The sequence below is a fragment of the Carettochelys insculpta genome, chromosome 7, assembly GCF_033958435.1.
Source record: "Carettochelys insculpta isolate YL-2023 chromosome 7, ASM3395843v1, whole genome shotgun sequence".
In the NCBI taxonomy this organism is placed as follows: Eukaryota; Metazoa; Chordata; order Testudines; family Carettochelyidae; genus Carettochelys; species Carettochelys insculpta.
The window spans coordinates 24,343,498-24,361,810 of NC_134143.1; the positions used below are offsets into that span (position 1 = coordinate 24,343,498).

An 18,313-nucleotide genomic window follows, 5' to 3' on the forward strand; every position below is an offset into this window, starting at 1 on the left:
GACTTTATAGAAGATACATCGTAGAATGAAGATGCCAATTTCTTCCCATGAAAGAATATCTGCCTCACACAATAGGCATATGTCATGTAAAAGGCCAAACTTTAAGTGCCTACTAGAAATCAGATATCACATTCAGATCTTAAGGGAGCAGCTGGACTTAGAAATGGTAAGGAACAGGTTGCGGCTTGTGCTCTTTGGCTTCTGCTTTCAAAGCATGTATGACAGCGGCTGCAAATTGCACCTCCCATGGCTACGCATGTCTGTGCTTGCAAAGGGGGGCTGCAGTCATGGGGATGGGGGATTTGGTTGTTGAAGTGGCTTTGCTTGCAGAATCAGCAAACTATGTTTTATTGGGGGATTTAAAAAAAACCAGAAGTACTGGCTTTTTAGCAACTGTTACATAGCTTCCCTTGCTTCACCCAAGTTGCCATGCATGATATCAGTCTTCTCTGATCTCACAGATTGATAGGGAGAAGATGCTGAGTGAATGTGGTCAGAAACCTGGGCTGTACTCTGCAATGTTTTGTGCTGCAATGATCACTTACTGCTGGCTTGGTGTGGAAAGGTGTCCTATGGTAGAGGTCAGAATACAGCAAGCCTCCCCAGAAAACTTGTGAGAGGGATGAAAGATTACCTCTGTGAGAGCTTCATGGATCTGGACAGGGATGATTCCCACTCTGTCTCCAGACATGTTAAAAAAGTGTTCCAGGGAGCCCCAGCTGTGTAGGCAGAGGGGCCACCACAGGTCACACCCAATCATCTTAACCCACACGTAGCATGATTAAGAAGGTTAACTCACCAGAAGTGCCCTCCCAACCATCAGGGTCTGGCAGCAAAACACCCTGACAGGAAAGCATTGGCTCCAAAGGTAAAAGTCCTGGCTGTCTGGGAGATTGAATGCTTCACTTGCCTGCTGCGCGCTCTCGTTCTCCTCCACCTCAACAACGTCCTCCTCAATTTGCACATGACTGCCTAAAGAGTTGCTTGGGAAGTATTCACAGACATCTCATGCAGCTGCTCACAGACACAGCTCTGACCCAGATAGTCCATTTGGCTCCTTTGTCTTCTGGTACATCTGCCTCAAGTCCTTTATTTTCATGTAGCTCTGCTGGGTGTCCCTGGCATATCCTTTTTCCAGCATGCCTTGTGTGAATTTGGCATAGATATCAGTGTTTCTTCTGCTGCTTCAGAGTTCTGCTTGCACACATGCCTCTCCCCACACAGCAATCAGGTCTAGCATCTCCTGCACGTTCCATGCTGGAGCTCATTTGTGTACCTGGGCATTCATCAGGTGTGCTACTATGCTTGCCACATTGGCCACACAGAAAATTAAAATCAAAATTTCCTGGGGCTTTTCCTGTGCACCTGGACTGCAGCAGAACTGAAAGTGCTGGGGAATACCTCCCAGAGTCCAAGAATGGCAACTCTCACAATGCTGCAGCTGTACTACCTCAAAGTCAACCAAGCAAGATTGAATTTACCATTACTTCTCTTGTCAGTCCTTGAAGTTGCTGGAATGGTCTTGGTGGTGTAGACTCGTTTAGGAAAAAGAAAAAATAAAATAATCAACCTAATGTGCCTAAATTAGACCTAAATTCATAGGCTAGGTCTACAATACAGATATCTTCCGAAAGAACTTTTTTTAAAAGAGCGCATCCACACACAAAAAAGCGGATCAAAAGAGTGATCTGCTCTTTCGGAAGAAAGCGTCCACACAGAATGGGCCAGGGATCTCAAAAATCAGACACCATGTGCATTGCTTTTTCAAGAAAAACCACACATTTTCTTTCAAAAGAAGCTTCTGAAAGAGGACACTTTTCCTGAAATAGAAAAGGTAGAATGAATTTGAAAGGAGCACTGCATTCTTTCGATTTACTTTCAAAAGAATGCTTTTTGTGTGTAGTATCAGTGAGGGAGCTGTGTTAGTCTGTATCTTCAAAAACAACAAGAAGTCCTATGGCACCTTATAGACTAAAAGATATTTTGGAGCATAAGTTTTTGTGCACAAAGACCCACTTCATCAGATGCATGAGTGGGGGAGGCAGGTTCAGAAGAGGATTTAAAGAGCGGGTCTCAGTAAAGGGGAGGGCCAGAGCTGACAAGGTCTATTCAGTCAGGGTGGAAATGGCCCATTATCAGTAGCATACATCAAGAGAGGAGAAAACAGAATAACTGGACATAAATCAGACATCAGGAACAGTAACATACAAAAACCTGTAGGAGAACACTTCAATCTCCCTAGACACTCAGTAACAGATTTAAAAGTAGAAGTCCTACAACAAAAGACTTTCAAAAATAAAATGGAGAGAGAAATCTTTGAACTGCAATTCATTTGCAAATTTGACTCCATCAACCAAGGATTAAACAGAGACTGGGAGTGGTTGGCCCCTGACAAAAGCAGTTTCTCTGCTCTTGATGTTCACACCTCCACATTAGCAACTGACAATGGGCCACATCCCCACTGACTGCTCTGACTTGTTTTCTCCTCTCTTGATGTGTACTACTGATAATGGGCCATTTCCACCCTGACTGAATAGACCTTGTCAGCTCTGGCCCTTCCCTCTACTAAGACCCTCCCCCAACCCTTTAAATCCTCCTCTGGAATCCCTCCCTCCCCCCTGGCTACCACTCACGCACCTGATGAAGTGGGTCTTTGCCCACTAAAGCTCATGCTTCAAAATATCTGTTAGTCTATAAGGTGCCACAGGACTTCTTGTTCTTGTGTGTAAACGCTCTGCAGGATCTTTCAAAAGAGCCCCTTTATTTTGAAACATCTTTTGAAAGTACTTGCTAGTGTACACGCAGCCATAGTGGAGACGAGGCCTAAGTGAAGCAGTTTGCCACATTGCATTACATTTATTAACCACTTGGAGTTAACACTAAATCCTCTACTGCTTCTAGATAGTGATAGCTTCTGCTGCTTTCTCCTAAAATGCAGTTGGCAGGAGGCCGTAATCTCTTCTTCTGGAAATGAACTTTGCCAGACTTTGAAAGCCACTTCATAGATGAAATCACTGAAAATAAAATGTGGTTATTACAGGGCTCACTTACAATATAATCATATAGCTGGAAGTTGAGAATGGAACTGAAATGTGCCCATAAACCCAGCAAAACACTTGCAGCAGACCAGTTACAAAGGCACTGGTTAGGTCCTATTCATGGTACAAATTTTTCTGTGATATAATCGAATCTAAAATAATATTAACACATCAATTTATACTCTCTTTCCTCAATACAGACTGCCTAGTATTTACACAAACTCTCTGGCAGGTTTAACCTGCTCAATGCACTTTTTCTAAATAAAACCAAGTACCAGGAACTAGATTCCTTCTGAACTGATTTTTTTAGTGACACTTAACTCCAGCTTTGCTCTAGAGAAGTTGCTACCACCACAGAAGACTTTCACTACCTAGTTTTAAGGGATGGGGACTTCCAGATTTAAAATATATCCAGTCTCTATGTTTACCTGAGGGATAAAATGAAGATTGAAGTTATCTTTATATACTGTCACTGAATTTGAAACACAAAGGATGCCCAAAAGAAAACTTTACTTCCTTGTGATAGTTATGTACAATGAAGGCAATGAACCAAAAATGTGACAATATTCTAAAAGTTTTATAGGTTGGCCACATTCCTGGTCATTGGGGAGTCGGGGGGGAGGGGAGGAGCTTACTATACTGAAGTCAATGGAAGTTTTGCCACTTACTTTGGTAGGGCTAGCATTCCGTTTGGAGTGTTCATCAAAACATTATCAAATTAAAATCCATTCAATTTTTAGAGCTGAAGATACAGAGGAAAACAAAATAGAGTCTAAATCTTTATCAGTCATCAAGAATACACAAATTCATGTGTTACAAAAAAGATCTATAAAACACTCCAGCAAAAACAGTGCACACATGTTTTTACAGTGTTTGGTAAGTATTACACATTACTCTTATTTTGTGAACTTGACAAAACATGTACAGCTGAAAGAAACAGTCAGTCTCAAGTTTACTTTTTAAACTGACTTATTTACATTCAGTTATCTGATAGAACACCTTAATTCTAAATCCTGATATGTAAAATATATTTGAAAAAAGGATTAAAAAGGTTTTCTTGGTTCCCACTGAATATGTGAAAGGGGCTTTTGCACAGGCCAGAGAGCAACAACCAAATATACTAAGTGCCTGCCTCTCCACCCTTTTCTCTGTGCACGCTCCTTCCTGTTCACTCCACTTTCAACTTATCAGATACCTCTACGATTACATACCCTATATAGCCCCTGAAGGTCAGGTATCACCTGTAAAATATTAAAATCAGAATGTTGTGTATAAAATTAAATATTGTTAAAATTAATTGTTCTACTATAACAGTACAAAGAATTTTTTCACTTTTTCTTTATCCTTTTAGCTTAGATGCACTGATTTAGAAGTTCATTCTACAAACCTCACTTATCACCTTTGAAATAAAAGGAAATACTAATTGCAGTTTGTGCTGGCTTGAGACCTAACTTGACCATGCCACTTCCTCTAACCTTTTCCCCTACTTTGCTAACACAAGAAGTTACTAATGGAAGGAAGACTGACATTTATTAAGCGGAGTTGCCATGCTCATTTTTTTACATCAATTTGAACAGTAAGGATTTACACCCTCAGTTCTAACTCAAGCTATTGCATGAGATGCATAAGTTTGTCAAAGTTAAAAAGGTTATATGCCCAAATAAACTTGCTCACAGAATGTCATCCTCCGCAGAACAAATACAAGAGTCTTGCACCTGGTCACGTAACCATATAGGCTCTTAATGCAATATCTGAGTTGAGGGACATGCAGGATTTGTGTGCTGTGTATGTTGTCTTGAAACATATAAATACCACCTCATCTAATTAGCCTTAGAGATGGGGTGTTAGTGGACGAGAGCTAAGGAAGTGCTGTTCCAGGTCAGCCATGAAAATATTGGCATATTGAGGGGCCATGTGGGTACCCATAGCTGTGCTGCTGATTTGAAGGTATATATCGTCGCCAAATCTAAAATAGTTGTGTGTGAGGATAAAGTTACAGAGCTCAGCCATCAGATGTGCTGTAGCATCATCAGGGATACTGTTCCGGACAGCATTTATTCCATCTTTGTGTGGGATGTTGGTATAGAGAGCCTCTACATCCATGGTGGTTAGGATACTGTTTTCTGGTAGGTCATCAACGTATTGCAGTTTTCTCAGGAAGTCAGTGGTGTCTCGGATGTAGCTGGGAGTGCTGGTGGCATAGGGTCTGAGGAGAGAGTCCACATAACCAGGCAGTCCTTCAGTGAGAGTGCCAGTGCCCGAGATGATGGGGCGTCCAAGGCTTCCAGGTTTGTGGATCTTGGGTAGTAGGTAGAATAGCCCCGGACGGGGCTCTAGAGGTATGTTGGTATAAATCTGTTCTTGTGCTTGTGTAGGGAGTGTCCTGAAGAGATGGTGTAGTTTCTTAGTGTAGTCCTCAGTGGGATCTGAGGAAAGTAGCCTGTAAAATTTGGTATTGGAGAGTTGTCTGGAAGCCTCCTTCTGGTAGTCAGACCTGTTCATGACGACAGTAGCTCCTCCTTTATCTGCCTCTTTGATTATAATGTCAGGGTTGTTTCTGAGGCTGTGGATGGCATTGCGTTCCGCATGACTGAGGTTGTGAGGCAAACAATGCTGTCTCTCCACAATTTCTGCCTGTGCGCGTCGGCGAAAGCATTCTATATATAAGTCCAGACTGTTCTTTCTGCCCTCAGGAGGAGTCCATGTGGAGTTATTCTTCTTGCGCTGCTGGGAGGGTGTCTGTGTAATGGTGTGCCGGTCAGTGTTGTGTTGAAAGTATTCTTTGAGTCTGAGACGGCGAAAGTAGGCTTCCAGATCACCGCAGAACTGTATTATGTTTGTGCGGGTGGTGGGGCAAAAAGAGAGTCCCCGAGAAAGAGCAGACTCTTCTGCTGAGCTGAGTGTGTAGCTGACAGATTGACGATATTGCTGGCTGAGTTAGTGGTACCACTGCTGTGGCTCTGTGTGGCAGGCAGGAGTTTAGACAGTGCTATGACCAAAATGGCTAATGCAATCTTTAGACATACAGTGTATCTCAAATAGGAAGGTTATATTACTCTGTTTGGCACAGACACAACTGCTACCAGAATTGTGTCCACATCTCCTTGTTGACATGAGTAAATCTGATATGGTTCAGAGATGAGCCACAAACACATCTTACAGGGCAAGCCTCAAGAAGCTCAAACTACTTAGCTAATGTATAGAAGGTTGTATGAAACTTGTGGACAGTTTCTAAGCACATACGTGAAAGGCGTGGGCTCTTCAATAATCAGGAAAGGGTAATAACAAGATCCAGTTCCTGAAAGTTGAAGGTAGACAAATTCAGTCTAGAAATAAGGCACTTCTATTTAAAAACCCACACCTATGATTGTTATCTATCACTGGATAAAGCTTACACAGGGCTATGATCGATTCTGTCACTAGCAAATTTTAAATCAAGGATGTTTTTGTTTTTTTTCTTTGTTCTAAAAAACTTCTGGTTCAAACATAGCTATTGGACTTGAACAAGGAATCACTGCAGGGAAGTTCAGTGGTGTGTGTTATGAATCCAGCCAGAGTCAATTTTCACCATGGTCCCTTCTTGCCTTAAGATCTGTGAATCTCAACAATTAATCCTTTCAGAACTGAGAGGAAAGCTGTACAAATCAGACAACCTGCCATTAGGACACACATCTTATAGGTTTCTATAAAATCTATAAAATTCAGGTTTGAATATAGTATAGAAGGGCTATCAACCCTGTGCTGAAAGCATCCATCAATAGTCTTTGTTGATAACATTGGAGTGAAGGGCTCTTGATGCATACTATGAGGATCTTTGCATAATTTAATGACAGGGCTATCATGATTTCATAGATGGGCAGTGCCCAAGGGCAGACAAGAAATCTGTGGTGGAGTAGGTATTGAACCGGAATCTTTTATCACAGGCTAGTACCCCAACCATAAATTAGTAATAATGAGTTGACGTTACTGCAGAGAAGCTAGTAGATCAGTTTCTCACACCAGTGGTGAGTGCTCAGCCACTGTCCCCATGATGACTGACCAAAAGACCTCTCAGGGTCTATTTGTTGGCCTGCAATTTGTTGCTGAAACAGATGATGCTATAAAGTGATATGTCATGTGCCAGCAATGCCCCTCTGCTATGTGTATTGGACAAACTGGATACTCACCTCATCAAATCACAAATCAGACATTAGGAATCTGAATACACATAAACCTGCCAGCATTTCAGTCTCGCAGATCATAGCATTCAAAACTGGAAAAAAAAAATCTACATTCTAAAACAAAGACTAACGCCAGACTTCAAAGGTAGATATCTGAAGTAGAGTGCATTCTCAAATTTGGTACTTTTCATCTTGGACTCAAAGATATCAATTACCTTATGCATTACAAGGACAGTTTCCCCACCTTTGATATTTGTAGTGATCCCAGGCAGCCCACTTAACAGTCACTTGCAGAAACTATTTTTCCTTCCTCCCCACACCCCCGTTCTTCTGTCCTATCTAGTCGAGTCGTCAGTTTTTATTTCATTTTTTTCTATATTTCTGTTAAATTCTCTTCATCTCAATCAGTTATCAGACTTTTCCAGATCTGAAGAAGTGGGTCTGTACCATGAAAGTACATCACCTAACAAATTATTAGTCGTTAAAGTGCTACATGGCTGTTTTTTTGTTTTGTAACATAATAAAGATTAACCAATTTTCAGTTCTCATAGGGCAGGCAACCCCTTTTAAAAACAATTGCCACGGCTCATACCACCTTTCATTTATTCATTAAAAATGATCACCTGATTGCCATTCTTCCACAGAATTACTGTGTATACATTAGCCTGTATATGAACAAATACCTGAAACCTAATCCAAAGCAAATATCCCTGCAAGAATACTAACCTATAAAAATGAAGTTTCTGCATGCGCACACACGGAGTACTGCAGTCATCAGCAGGGAAACACTGGTACAGACTGAAGAGCCTACCTCCTCAGCAAATCAAAAGGGAAATCTACCCTGCTCCCAAAGAACCCAATTCACTGGATGTTATTCAGTGCTGACAAACTCTACGCATCCCCAGCAACCACACCTTTCTCGATACCCAGCTACTATCACAGCATGCAGAAATGAAGCTGTGATTCCCAAATCCTTTGCTAGGTAACAGAGACTGGAAAAGGATAGATGCAGAGGCCGAGAGCGCAAAATGCCCAGTGCTCTGTGTGGGTTTGGGAAGTGGTTGCATGTGCATGTGCATGTCTTGCTCACCTGTTCACCAATTAGTAAAATAGCAGCATAACTTCCTGATCAGTCCCTCATGGCCAGAGCTCACTTCGCAGCAGCTTTCCTCTGCTTTCTTGCTTGAGGGCCCCTTAAAACAAAGGTGATTGAGCATCTAAGTCCTACCGCCCTCCACTTTGCTGACCCCTGTTCTAGGCATTAAACAAGAAGCCCTGTCCTAGTGAAAAGCTAGAACTGCTGTGTCCAAAACAGACATCCTACAGTCAAGAAAAACTGCTGACATTGAGATGAAGTATGGGTTCAAAGGAATGTAATAGATTGGTAAGCTGGAAGAACTCATTGGCCCTGTTCCCAAGGACAAGCCTTACTTCAGGCTGAAGGAACTGAGCTCAAATACGACATTTCTATGCTCCAAGGCAAACAGGAAATAATGCACATGTCATTTTAAGGAAAATAAGATCATTGTTCTTTTAGCATCATATTCAAGAAGGCTGTGGTACAGACATGACCTCTCTGGTCCGGCACCCTCTGGAGCTACAGTCCTGAACAAGAGAGATTGCTGGATCAAGGGATGCCAGCTCCAGCACCTCTACCCAATCACCTGCCCTCCAGCTCTGCTGCCAGCCCCACTAGGCTACCAGATGCCTGGCTCCGTCTCCCTGATAGATACCTCTACACCATTCCCTGCTGCTGCTGGCCCCCAGGTCAGACCACCACCCCACCCTAGCTTCAACTCCACCCATAACCACCAGATGTCCTCTCACTGCCACTGTCCTTCCCTCCCTGCACTCGGCTCCCAGCCACCATGGCTGTCTGGACCACAGATGTTGCTGGAGCAGAGTGACCCAGTTTACAGAGGTTCAAGCTGTATTCTAACCAAGCTCAGTCCATAATTTCAGGAGTAAGTAGATACTAAATATTTAACTAATAATTACTTTTTAAATGCAAATTAGCTATGAAAACACTTCCACTTATTTACATTTGGGGGGCATCTGACAGTGTTCAAAAACCAGGCATTCAGAAAAACAGAGGTGCCATTGACACAGGATTATCAGATAAAGGGAGTTCAGATAATTGGAATGAAAGCTTCTTATTGTAGGTCCTTTGTCACTAGGCGGGTTCAGAGTTTCTAGACATTTTATATCTTTTGTAAAATATATTCTTAAGTAATGAGAAAATATAAGAATTCTGTGAAAGTTACACTTTCTGTGATACATTCAGCTAGCAATCTCAAAGAACTGTAAGAATATATACATACTACGCTGTTCATTTCTGAAGATTCATAACTTCCACATGGATGGACGCTCCCAATGGGCTCCAGCCCTTCTTCGTCCCACATGTATGTTCCATCAGAACTATCAGATGGAGAAAGTTCAAAAGAGGAGCCAGCTCTGTAGTCCATGTCCGGAGAAACCAAGTTGTTCCCAATAGTATGCTTTGTGCTTTCATTCTTGTTATCTACTGCTTAAATAAAAAGAAAGACAATCAACAACACAAGTAATTTAGATTGGGGATTAACTCTTACATTGTGTCACATTAGCATGTAAAAGGATCTGACCGCGAGTGGTAAGACTGGATATTAAAACAGTCTCTAAAGCCACCAATGCTAAACCTAGGGAAACAAAACCCAATACTACTTTTCTTCACCTGGTCTCAGGATGTTAGAAACTCAGTATACCCACAAGTACCTTCTAGCAACCCACATTTTCTTTTCCTGTTCCTGCCCTGTAATAATTCTAACAGAGTGAAAAGTATTTCTTAAAAAGAACCAGTGACTAAAAAAATTGTGAATTACCCAAATGTTGGACCCAGACAGACCAAGTTTCAAACAGCAGAATAGTAATCCCCAACCCCTAAGGAAAAAGAAACTTTTCCCAGAAAATGCTCAGGGAAAGAAGATAGGATATTAAAGAATTCAATAATTGTTCCAAATAATTTATCTTTATGTAAAAGAATTTAAAAAATAGTCAAAGGTTGTTTTCCAAATTTGAGAGCAATCTTCCTCTATAAAAGCCCAAAACACCCCCCCACACATACATGCACTTTAGACAGTATATTAAGCTAAGTAGCATAGCCATTATATCGGAGGGGTAGCCATGTTAATCTGGATCTGTAACAGCAACAAAGGGTCCTGTGGCACCTTATAGACTAACAGAAGAGTTTTGAGCATGAGCTTTCGTGAGCACAGACTCACTTCATCAGATGCAGCATCTGATGAAGTGAGTCTGTGTTCACGAAAGCTCATGTTCAAAACTTTTCTGTTAGTCTATAAGGTGTCACAGGACCCTTCCTTGCTATAGCCATTATACACCCTTAGTAATAATGCAATGATGGAAATGACTTTATAAGCCCATGTTTACAGGCAATTAATGTGGCAGAGTTAACTTTTTTCCCCTCAACTTCCTTCTTTTTCGCACTATTTACAGGAAACCCACACTCTGGCAGGTTCACACATCAGCAAAGTACACAAAATAGCTTGCATACAGCTTTGCAAAGACCAACCGTCCAAAGAGACCCATGGAGGAGCACAAAGAGAAAGGAGTAACCCCCGGCAAGAATTTGATGAAAAGGAGAGAAGCATAATTCCCTCTAACCCCAAAAGAGAAAGGAATGTCAGGAAGTTGGAAATGGGAAAAGACACAAGCGTGAACAGAACTTTACGAGGGAGTTCAGGATTTTTTGTAGTGCAAATAGCCCTAAGTAGTGCTTGATGTTCCTCACATGGCCATCTGTGGACTACCTGAAGGAACATCTCTATTTCCCTCCAAGTAGTAGTCAGACTCTCACCAGGCATGGAAAAGGATACTTGAATTGTGTCGCTTTCCCTCCCGGCTCCTCTGAGCAGGGCATTCACCCACCCCAACCTCAAAAGATTAGAAAAACTAAAATTGCTGTGAATTTATTCCTGAAAAAACTAGTGCTTCTGGTTTTAAAAAAAACTTTGTTTTAAAAATCACGTACTAGTCTCATTTCCTTTGCTTCTGTGCCTAAAGAAGCTTGTGTAAATCTATTTGGGTGAAAGGGACATGCCAACTCCATGGTGCTGATCATTTCTCCTGGCAGCACCTTGTAGATGCCATTACCTGGGACACCTTCTACTTCTGTAGGTGCTAGATACATCTTAATACTATGTGAAAAGGGGTTGGAAGATCTCTTTTAGATACTGGTGACTTATGTAATCATGTACAGTGTGATGGAGTTGTTTACCATTGGAGTAATAACTTGAAATTATTAAGTTTTGTAAACTCCTAAACATATACATTTATATCACGTTACCTTGAGGACTTTAGTGTTCTGATTCCCATGGCAAATAACTCTGCCATAAATGTATAAGCACGTATAGTACATTTAACTGTTAAAAGTGCGCCAAAGTTGTTTAGAATATTATATTAGACACCTGTTTAGAGCCCACAGTTCTAGGAAAGGGGGCAAATCAGGACAAAACAGCACAGGATTCTCAGTTTCATGCTGGGTAAACTCACTTCTCATGCACTCAGACCCAGACTGTGATGCAATATAAGCTCTGGAGAAAGATCTCCTTGTCTATTGCAAAAGCTCAAAAAAGCAAAAGAAATGAAGTAATAACATGGAAAAATAATGGATAAAAAAGAGCTATGCAAATGGCACAGATTTTTAAACTACGTTTAGCTTCAGTAAGAAGTACAAGATTTGTCCATAAGAAATTTTCACTGAGCTCCAGGGAATACCTAATGAATCATTATTTCACTGAATTTCTACCTTGTATTTCAGCATTATGAGACAATTAGACATTTACTAACACTACATTGAAATACAGGCCAAAGATAAGCACACATTTCACTATTGAAAACCATCAATTGACACTTAAGGTTATTAAATTAAAAAAAAAATGAATTGCCATTGTCAGTTTTTCCCTTTTAAAAGCACCTATAAAAGGATATGCTTTTTGCTCCTGAAGCCAACTCAATTTAATACATTATGGCGATGTCTACACTAGCACACCCCTTTCAAAAGAGGGATGCTCATGAGAAACTTCAGGATATGCTAATAGCATAAAGATGGCCACAGCACTTTGAAAGTGCTGTTTTCAATTGCATGCAGCTTGTCTGCATGGGGTCCTTTTTGAAAGGACCTCACACACTTCAAAAAAAACCTTATTCCGATAACCAAATGTAACCAATTAGGAATAAGGGGATTTTGAAGTGTATGGGATCCTTTAGAAAAGGACCCCATGTAGACGAGCCACACGCGATCAAAAGCGGCACTTTTGAAGTGCCACGACCATCATTATGCTAATGAGGTGCTGCATATTCATTGCAACACCTCATTAGCATATCCCAAAGTGTCTCATTAGCATCCCCCTTTTGATAGGGGGTACTAGTGTAAACACAGCCTATACGAGTAGTATCCCATATTTGCAAAGAAATCAAGAAAATCCAATATCCAAGACCAGGGATAATTTATATGGTATTCAGTATAAATAATTTGAGAATACAGAAAAAAGTTTTACTTCACCATGATTTAGAAAAATTAAGAATACTTGCAAAACAATTATTTCTCAACAGGAGTTAAAAAATAATGCAACAGATTATTTACCAGAAACATCTATATCCAGCCATTCATTGGTGTTACAATGAGGTCTTTCACTTTCTTTGAGATAAGTTATGGGATCTACTGGTGTTGTACCTCCATGCACTAATTCTTTAATAAGGACTTCTTGCTTCACTTGGATTGCTCTGTTTGCATCTTCTAGATCTATAAAGTCATCGCTAAAATCTTCACTCAAGTCATTCTTTTCAGAAGATGACAAGGAGGATATGGATATTTCATCAACATCATCATTCGTGCATATGACTTTAGAGCCATGGTTTCCCAGATCATCAAGAAGGGCTTCACCACATTCTGTTCTTTGACTGTCATTTTCTATGCCTTTTTTCTGAATGGATGCATTGACGTTTCCTGTGATCTCAGAAAGCTTCACTGTGCACATGTCAGTAGCTGAACTTTTGTTGTCATGCTCAATGATCTTTCCAGTAAACTGCTGTCTTGTAGGTTTCAGTAAAGAAGGACGACCCATCCTGTATCCCAAAGAGGGTGGTGCCCCAGATCCATTTGAGAGTGGTGGCTTCTTCGAACCAGATATATCTGTGTATGGTCTGGTAAAGCCATACCTTAAAGGTTCATTTCCACTAGGTATATCCAACTGTCGTGCATTTCTTGACAACAGAATGGACCTCTGAGATGCTCTAATAGCCAGGTGTTGCTTTTGATAAGGCCTTGTAAGGTCTACAGCTTTATTAAAGGAATGTGATCTGGTTAAGGATGCAGTAGGGAGGAAAGAATTCTGAATGGAATGTGAAAAACTTTGTGATCTAACCATTTTTTCACAGGACAAAGATTTAACATCATCTCTGGATTGTGTCAAACTCTCTCCTGAACTAGTCCTGGTGGTGCTTGAGTTAGTTCTACACCTCTGCAAATCTAGAGATGACCTATTTCCATAAAATCCATTTAAGTGTGATTTTGGAGCACTGACGCCAGCATATGAAGTCCTGCCAAATAATTTACCTTTGGTGAATTTCGCTGAACTAGACAGTCCAAGCGAAGACTTTTGGTTTAATTCTTCTGCAGAGGATACAAACATGTTGACTTGCTCTGCTCTTTTCGATGCTGTTGAAGAGGCAGTGTTCAAACCCACCCTGAGCACATCTTTACCAAATCCCCCTAGTGATGGGCAATACTTCCCAGAATTAACTACTTTTCCACTGGAATTTTGAGCCGAGTTAGACACTCTGCCATTTTGATCATCAAGTTGGTATTTATTTGATTTTTGCAAATTAAAAGCAAAGGAAGACATACAGACACTGCCATTGTGCTTACTGCAATTTTTGCCACTACTGCTATGAGGATTCCCTGACAAGGTAACAGCTGTCCTCTTTGACACTGGCTGTAAGGTGCTCCCTAAAGATTTTGTTCCATATTTCGGTAACTTGGAAATGAAGGGTGTCCTGATATGATTTTTTTCTTCCATGAGCTATTGCGTGCATTGGTCCTTGAAAGTTTCTTGAATCTGTGGAAATCAAAAAGGAGAGAATATTATATCTCTAGAGAACACAGTACACCTAAAAATTTAAATGATAAATGTAACATATGTGTAATTTTACCAGAAAAATAGCATTTACCTACTCATATTTCATGAATTCTTAGAGATGTTCTAAGAACCATTAGTCTATTGTGCAACAGACAGGAAACAAAATGTTTCAATTACAACTGGAGAAACAGTTTGCTAATGGTATCCCTCTAACTAAAAGAGTGGGATCATTTGCAGTATTGCTGACATCAAGTGTTGACAGTCAGCGTCAAGCCACAAAAAAAAAAAAAAAAAAGGGGGTATATTCACCTACTCGGAAGTTCAATTTGTCCTCTGGTTTCTAAGCCCTCAAGATACACTTTTTAAATTTTTTTGAAGCTTTGTCAGAATTAAAACAAGCTAAAACAATTATTTTAAAAAACTAAAGCTGAATTCCTCACATAATTACTTGATTTCAGCATCTGGAACTTTATGAAAAAACTCAAAATATCGCAAGACTCATGAATAAGCCACATGACCTGTCACAAGACTGCAATACCCACCTGAGGAAGTGAGAAAACAAATCAACAGAGCCAGACATGTGCCACGAAGCCTCCTACTACAGGACAAGCCCAAGAGAGAAACCAACAGAACACCACTAGCCATCACCTAGGCTGTGTCTACACGTGCCCCAAACTTCGAAATGGCCATGCAAATGGCCATTTCGAAGTTTACTAATGAAGCGCTGAAATGCATATTCAGCGCTTCATTAGGATGCGGGCGGCAGCGGCGCTTCGAAATTGACGAGCCTTGCCACCGCGCGGCGCGTCCAGACGGGGCTCCTTTTCGAAAGGACGCCACCTTCTTCGAAGTCCCCTTATTCCCATGAGCTCATGGGAATAAGGGGACTTCGAAGTAGGCGGGGCCCTTTCGAAAAGGAGCCCCGTCTGGACGTGCCGCGCGGCGGCAAGGCTCGTCAATTTCGAAGCGCCGCTGCCGCCCGCATGCTAATGAAGCGCTGAATATGCATTTCAGCGCTTCATTAGTAAACTTCGAAATGGCCATTTGCATGGCCATTTCGAAGTTTGGGGCACGTGTAGACACAGCCCTACAGTCCTCAGCTAAAACCTCTACAGCGCTTCATCAGGGATCTACAACCCATCCTGGACAATGATCCCACACTTTCACAGGCCTTGGGAGGCAGACCTATCATTGCTCACAGACAACCTACCAACCTAAAACAAATCCTAACAAGCAACTATACACCGCACCACAGTCACTCTATCTCAGGGGCCCATCCATGCAACAAACCTCGTTGCCAGCTCTGCCCACATATACACACCAGCAACATCATTACAGGACCTAACCAGATCAGCCACACCATCGTGGGCTCATTCAGCTGCACATCTACCAATGTAATTTATGCCATCATGTGCCAGCAATGCCCCTCTGCCATATACATCGGACAAACTGGACAGTCTCTACGTAAAAGAATAAATGCACACAAATCAGACATCAGAAATGGCAATATACAAAAACCCATAGGAGAGCACTTCAATCTCCCAGGACACACAGTAGCAGATTTAAAAGTAGCTATCCTGCAGCAAAGAAATTTCAAGAACAGACTCGAAAGAGAAATTGCTGAGCTACAATTCATTTGCAAATTCAATACCCTCAGCTCAGGATTAAACAAAGACTGTGAATGGCTGGCTAAATACAAAAGCAGCTTCCCCTCTCTTGGAGTTCACACCTCCAGATCTACTGATGACAATACAACTCAGCCTGCCTGCCTGAGCTAACCTCGTTATCCCCAGCCTTGCTCTGGCCTGTTTATACCTGGCCTTGCAGATTTCCAGGACCAGCATCTGAAGAAGTGAGTTAACTCACGAAAGCTCATGCTCTAAACTTTTCTGTTAGTCTATAAGGTGCCACAGGACCCTTCGTTGCTGATGACCTGTCACACTGGCTTGTGAAAACTGCTGCATAATTCTGATAGGAATCAATTTCTAAATCTGCCTCCTTCCTCACTCACCAGTATCAGTTTCCCAGAAGACTCCAGACTGCACGGAAAACAGCTCTGCTGTGCAGCTGGATGTTAAATACCCTGATTTTTCCTGCTTGTCTCTGGACTTTTATATTCACACAAACACAAGCCCTTACTACACTACCAGTTACAAAGCCATCACTGCCTGGCTTGGTGAAGGAGAGGCATCAAGTTCTCAGTTCTTGTACCACATATGTGGCTGTCCTCTCAATAATGCCGTACAAGATATAGGACCTATGTGTAGGCATCCACTCAAAAAGATGAAACAGAGGTCCCGATGGCTAAGTAACAAGAACTTCAAGCACATCATTCAGTATTTCAGACCTTTGAGCAGCATGAGCAGCCACCTAAATTTGCAGGTCTTGTAACATCATGAATGATGGCAACCCTGTACACACTTGGCTAATGGGTAGCAGTGATCAGTGTTCCCAGTAAGCTGAGTACTTGGTCATCCATCCAAGAGAGAGTTAGGTGAGGCCCAGCTAATTAGCAGAGCCACATGGGCAGCATGTGTTCCTATTGCAAAAGTTATTTTCAGAAAGTTCAGCTTGTCAAGAATCAGTCATTGCAACATGTTCATGTGGGTTACATTTAAGGAAAAATGTCTTTATACTGAAAAACACGCTTTATGGACTGGAGTAGAAGTCAGTCACCAAGAGATGAATGTACCATCGAGACACATTAAGTTTCTATTCCATAGTCAGCTGGTAAGTTGATGCAAGATTCTGTTATCTACCCTTGCATCCCAGAACAGCCAATAAAGAACCATGAGAAACAAGCAAGCAAGCAATACCTCAAATATAGAAAAGAAACTCTACAACGCAGCAGAGGTTTATCCTGACAGTGAACAGACACAAAAGACTGTTTTTGGTAAAGAAAGGCAATCTAAGGAAAACTCCTGATGGAAGGACATGCTTTCATAAATATTTGTAGCCTAGTTATTGATAAACCAGCCAGGTTCTGAACAGACTGAACTTGAAGGCAGGTGGGGCAGGGAGAGAAATCTGCTTTATCAGATAAAGTTAACTATTGATAAAAAGACGATACAAGTTTCATGCTTTATGATTTAGTTTGTAATCACATATTTCCACCACTCTGCTGTTTCCAGTTAAACCTTTATTCTTTCATATAATGAAAAAAAAAAGGGTTTTTTAAGGCCCCACAAGTGATAATCTCCAGGAGCAGGGGTTAACAGGGTGACTCAGTCCTGAGAATTGGTACAGGCTTAAAGTTTGACAAGATGTACATGTAGAGAATAGGAACAGTACAACAATTAAAAGCTTAAAGGACAAATGAAAATCACCAGAATGGCATCTGTAGAGGGCACCCATCACCTTCATCTTGTCTTTAAAGATCAGGTAAGTAGACAAGGCTAGCATTACAAATTGTCCAAATTGCCAAGAAAGAAAGATTGAACAACTTGAAACCAATACATAATAAATATGGAATACTGCCACTCAGAGTAGGCGTCTTACTCTTTCTGCAATCTCACTTATAGAAATGCAGGACAAATGGTCAAAGTAATCCCCAGCCATGTCATTTACTATAGTTTTCAGTTACTGTGTCCCAAATAATAAAATGTAGGTCACAATAAAAGTAAATCCATTCCTTATTTTAATATACTCAAGCTTTAAGAGTCTTATTGTACATACTATGCACTCATTAACAATCAGGAAAAAGGCTACTGAGCTTATTATTGAGAGTGATATTTTAAGTGAACCAGGATTTTTCTTCATAAACTAAAGGCTTCCTGGCTCAGCAGCTATACTTAAGCTTAATAAGTAATTCAGTAATCATTCTAAAGATGCTGCCAAAGTATATGGATTTTTTTTCCCTCTAAATTCAGGGATAAAAATCTGGAGGTAATGTCAGCAGTATACAAGGACCAAAATTCTGGACTGACCAGTAACAGAGATAGCTGTGTTAGTCTATAAACTATCAAAACAAAAAAGCAGTCCA

General features: G+C 41.1%; 1 protein-coding gene across 9 annotated transcripts in view; it reads right to left on the reverse strand.

The window, feature by feature from the left end:
• The window catches only part of CCSER2 (coiled-coil serine rich protein 2), a 107,993-nt gene that overhangs the window by 70,383 nt on the left and 19,297 nt on the right, over nt 1-18,313 (reverse strand). For all 9 annotated transcript variants that reach the window (XM_075000134.1, XM_075000132.1, XM_075000133.1 and 6 more), the window contains exons 2-3: nt 12,837-14,310; nt 9,520-9,722 (exon numbers count right to left, since the gene is read on the reverse strand). In XM_075000134.1, the coding sequence (XP_074856235.1) occupies nt 9,520-9,722; nt 12,837-14,271 (1,638 nt within the window). In that variant the 5' untranslated portion in view covers nt 14,272-14,310. The remainder of the gene's footprint in view (nt 1-9,519; nt 9,723-12,836; nt 14,311-18,313) is intronic.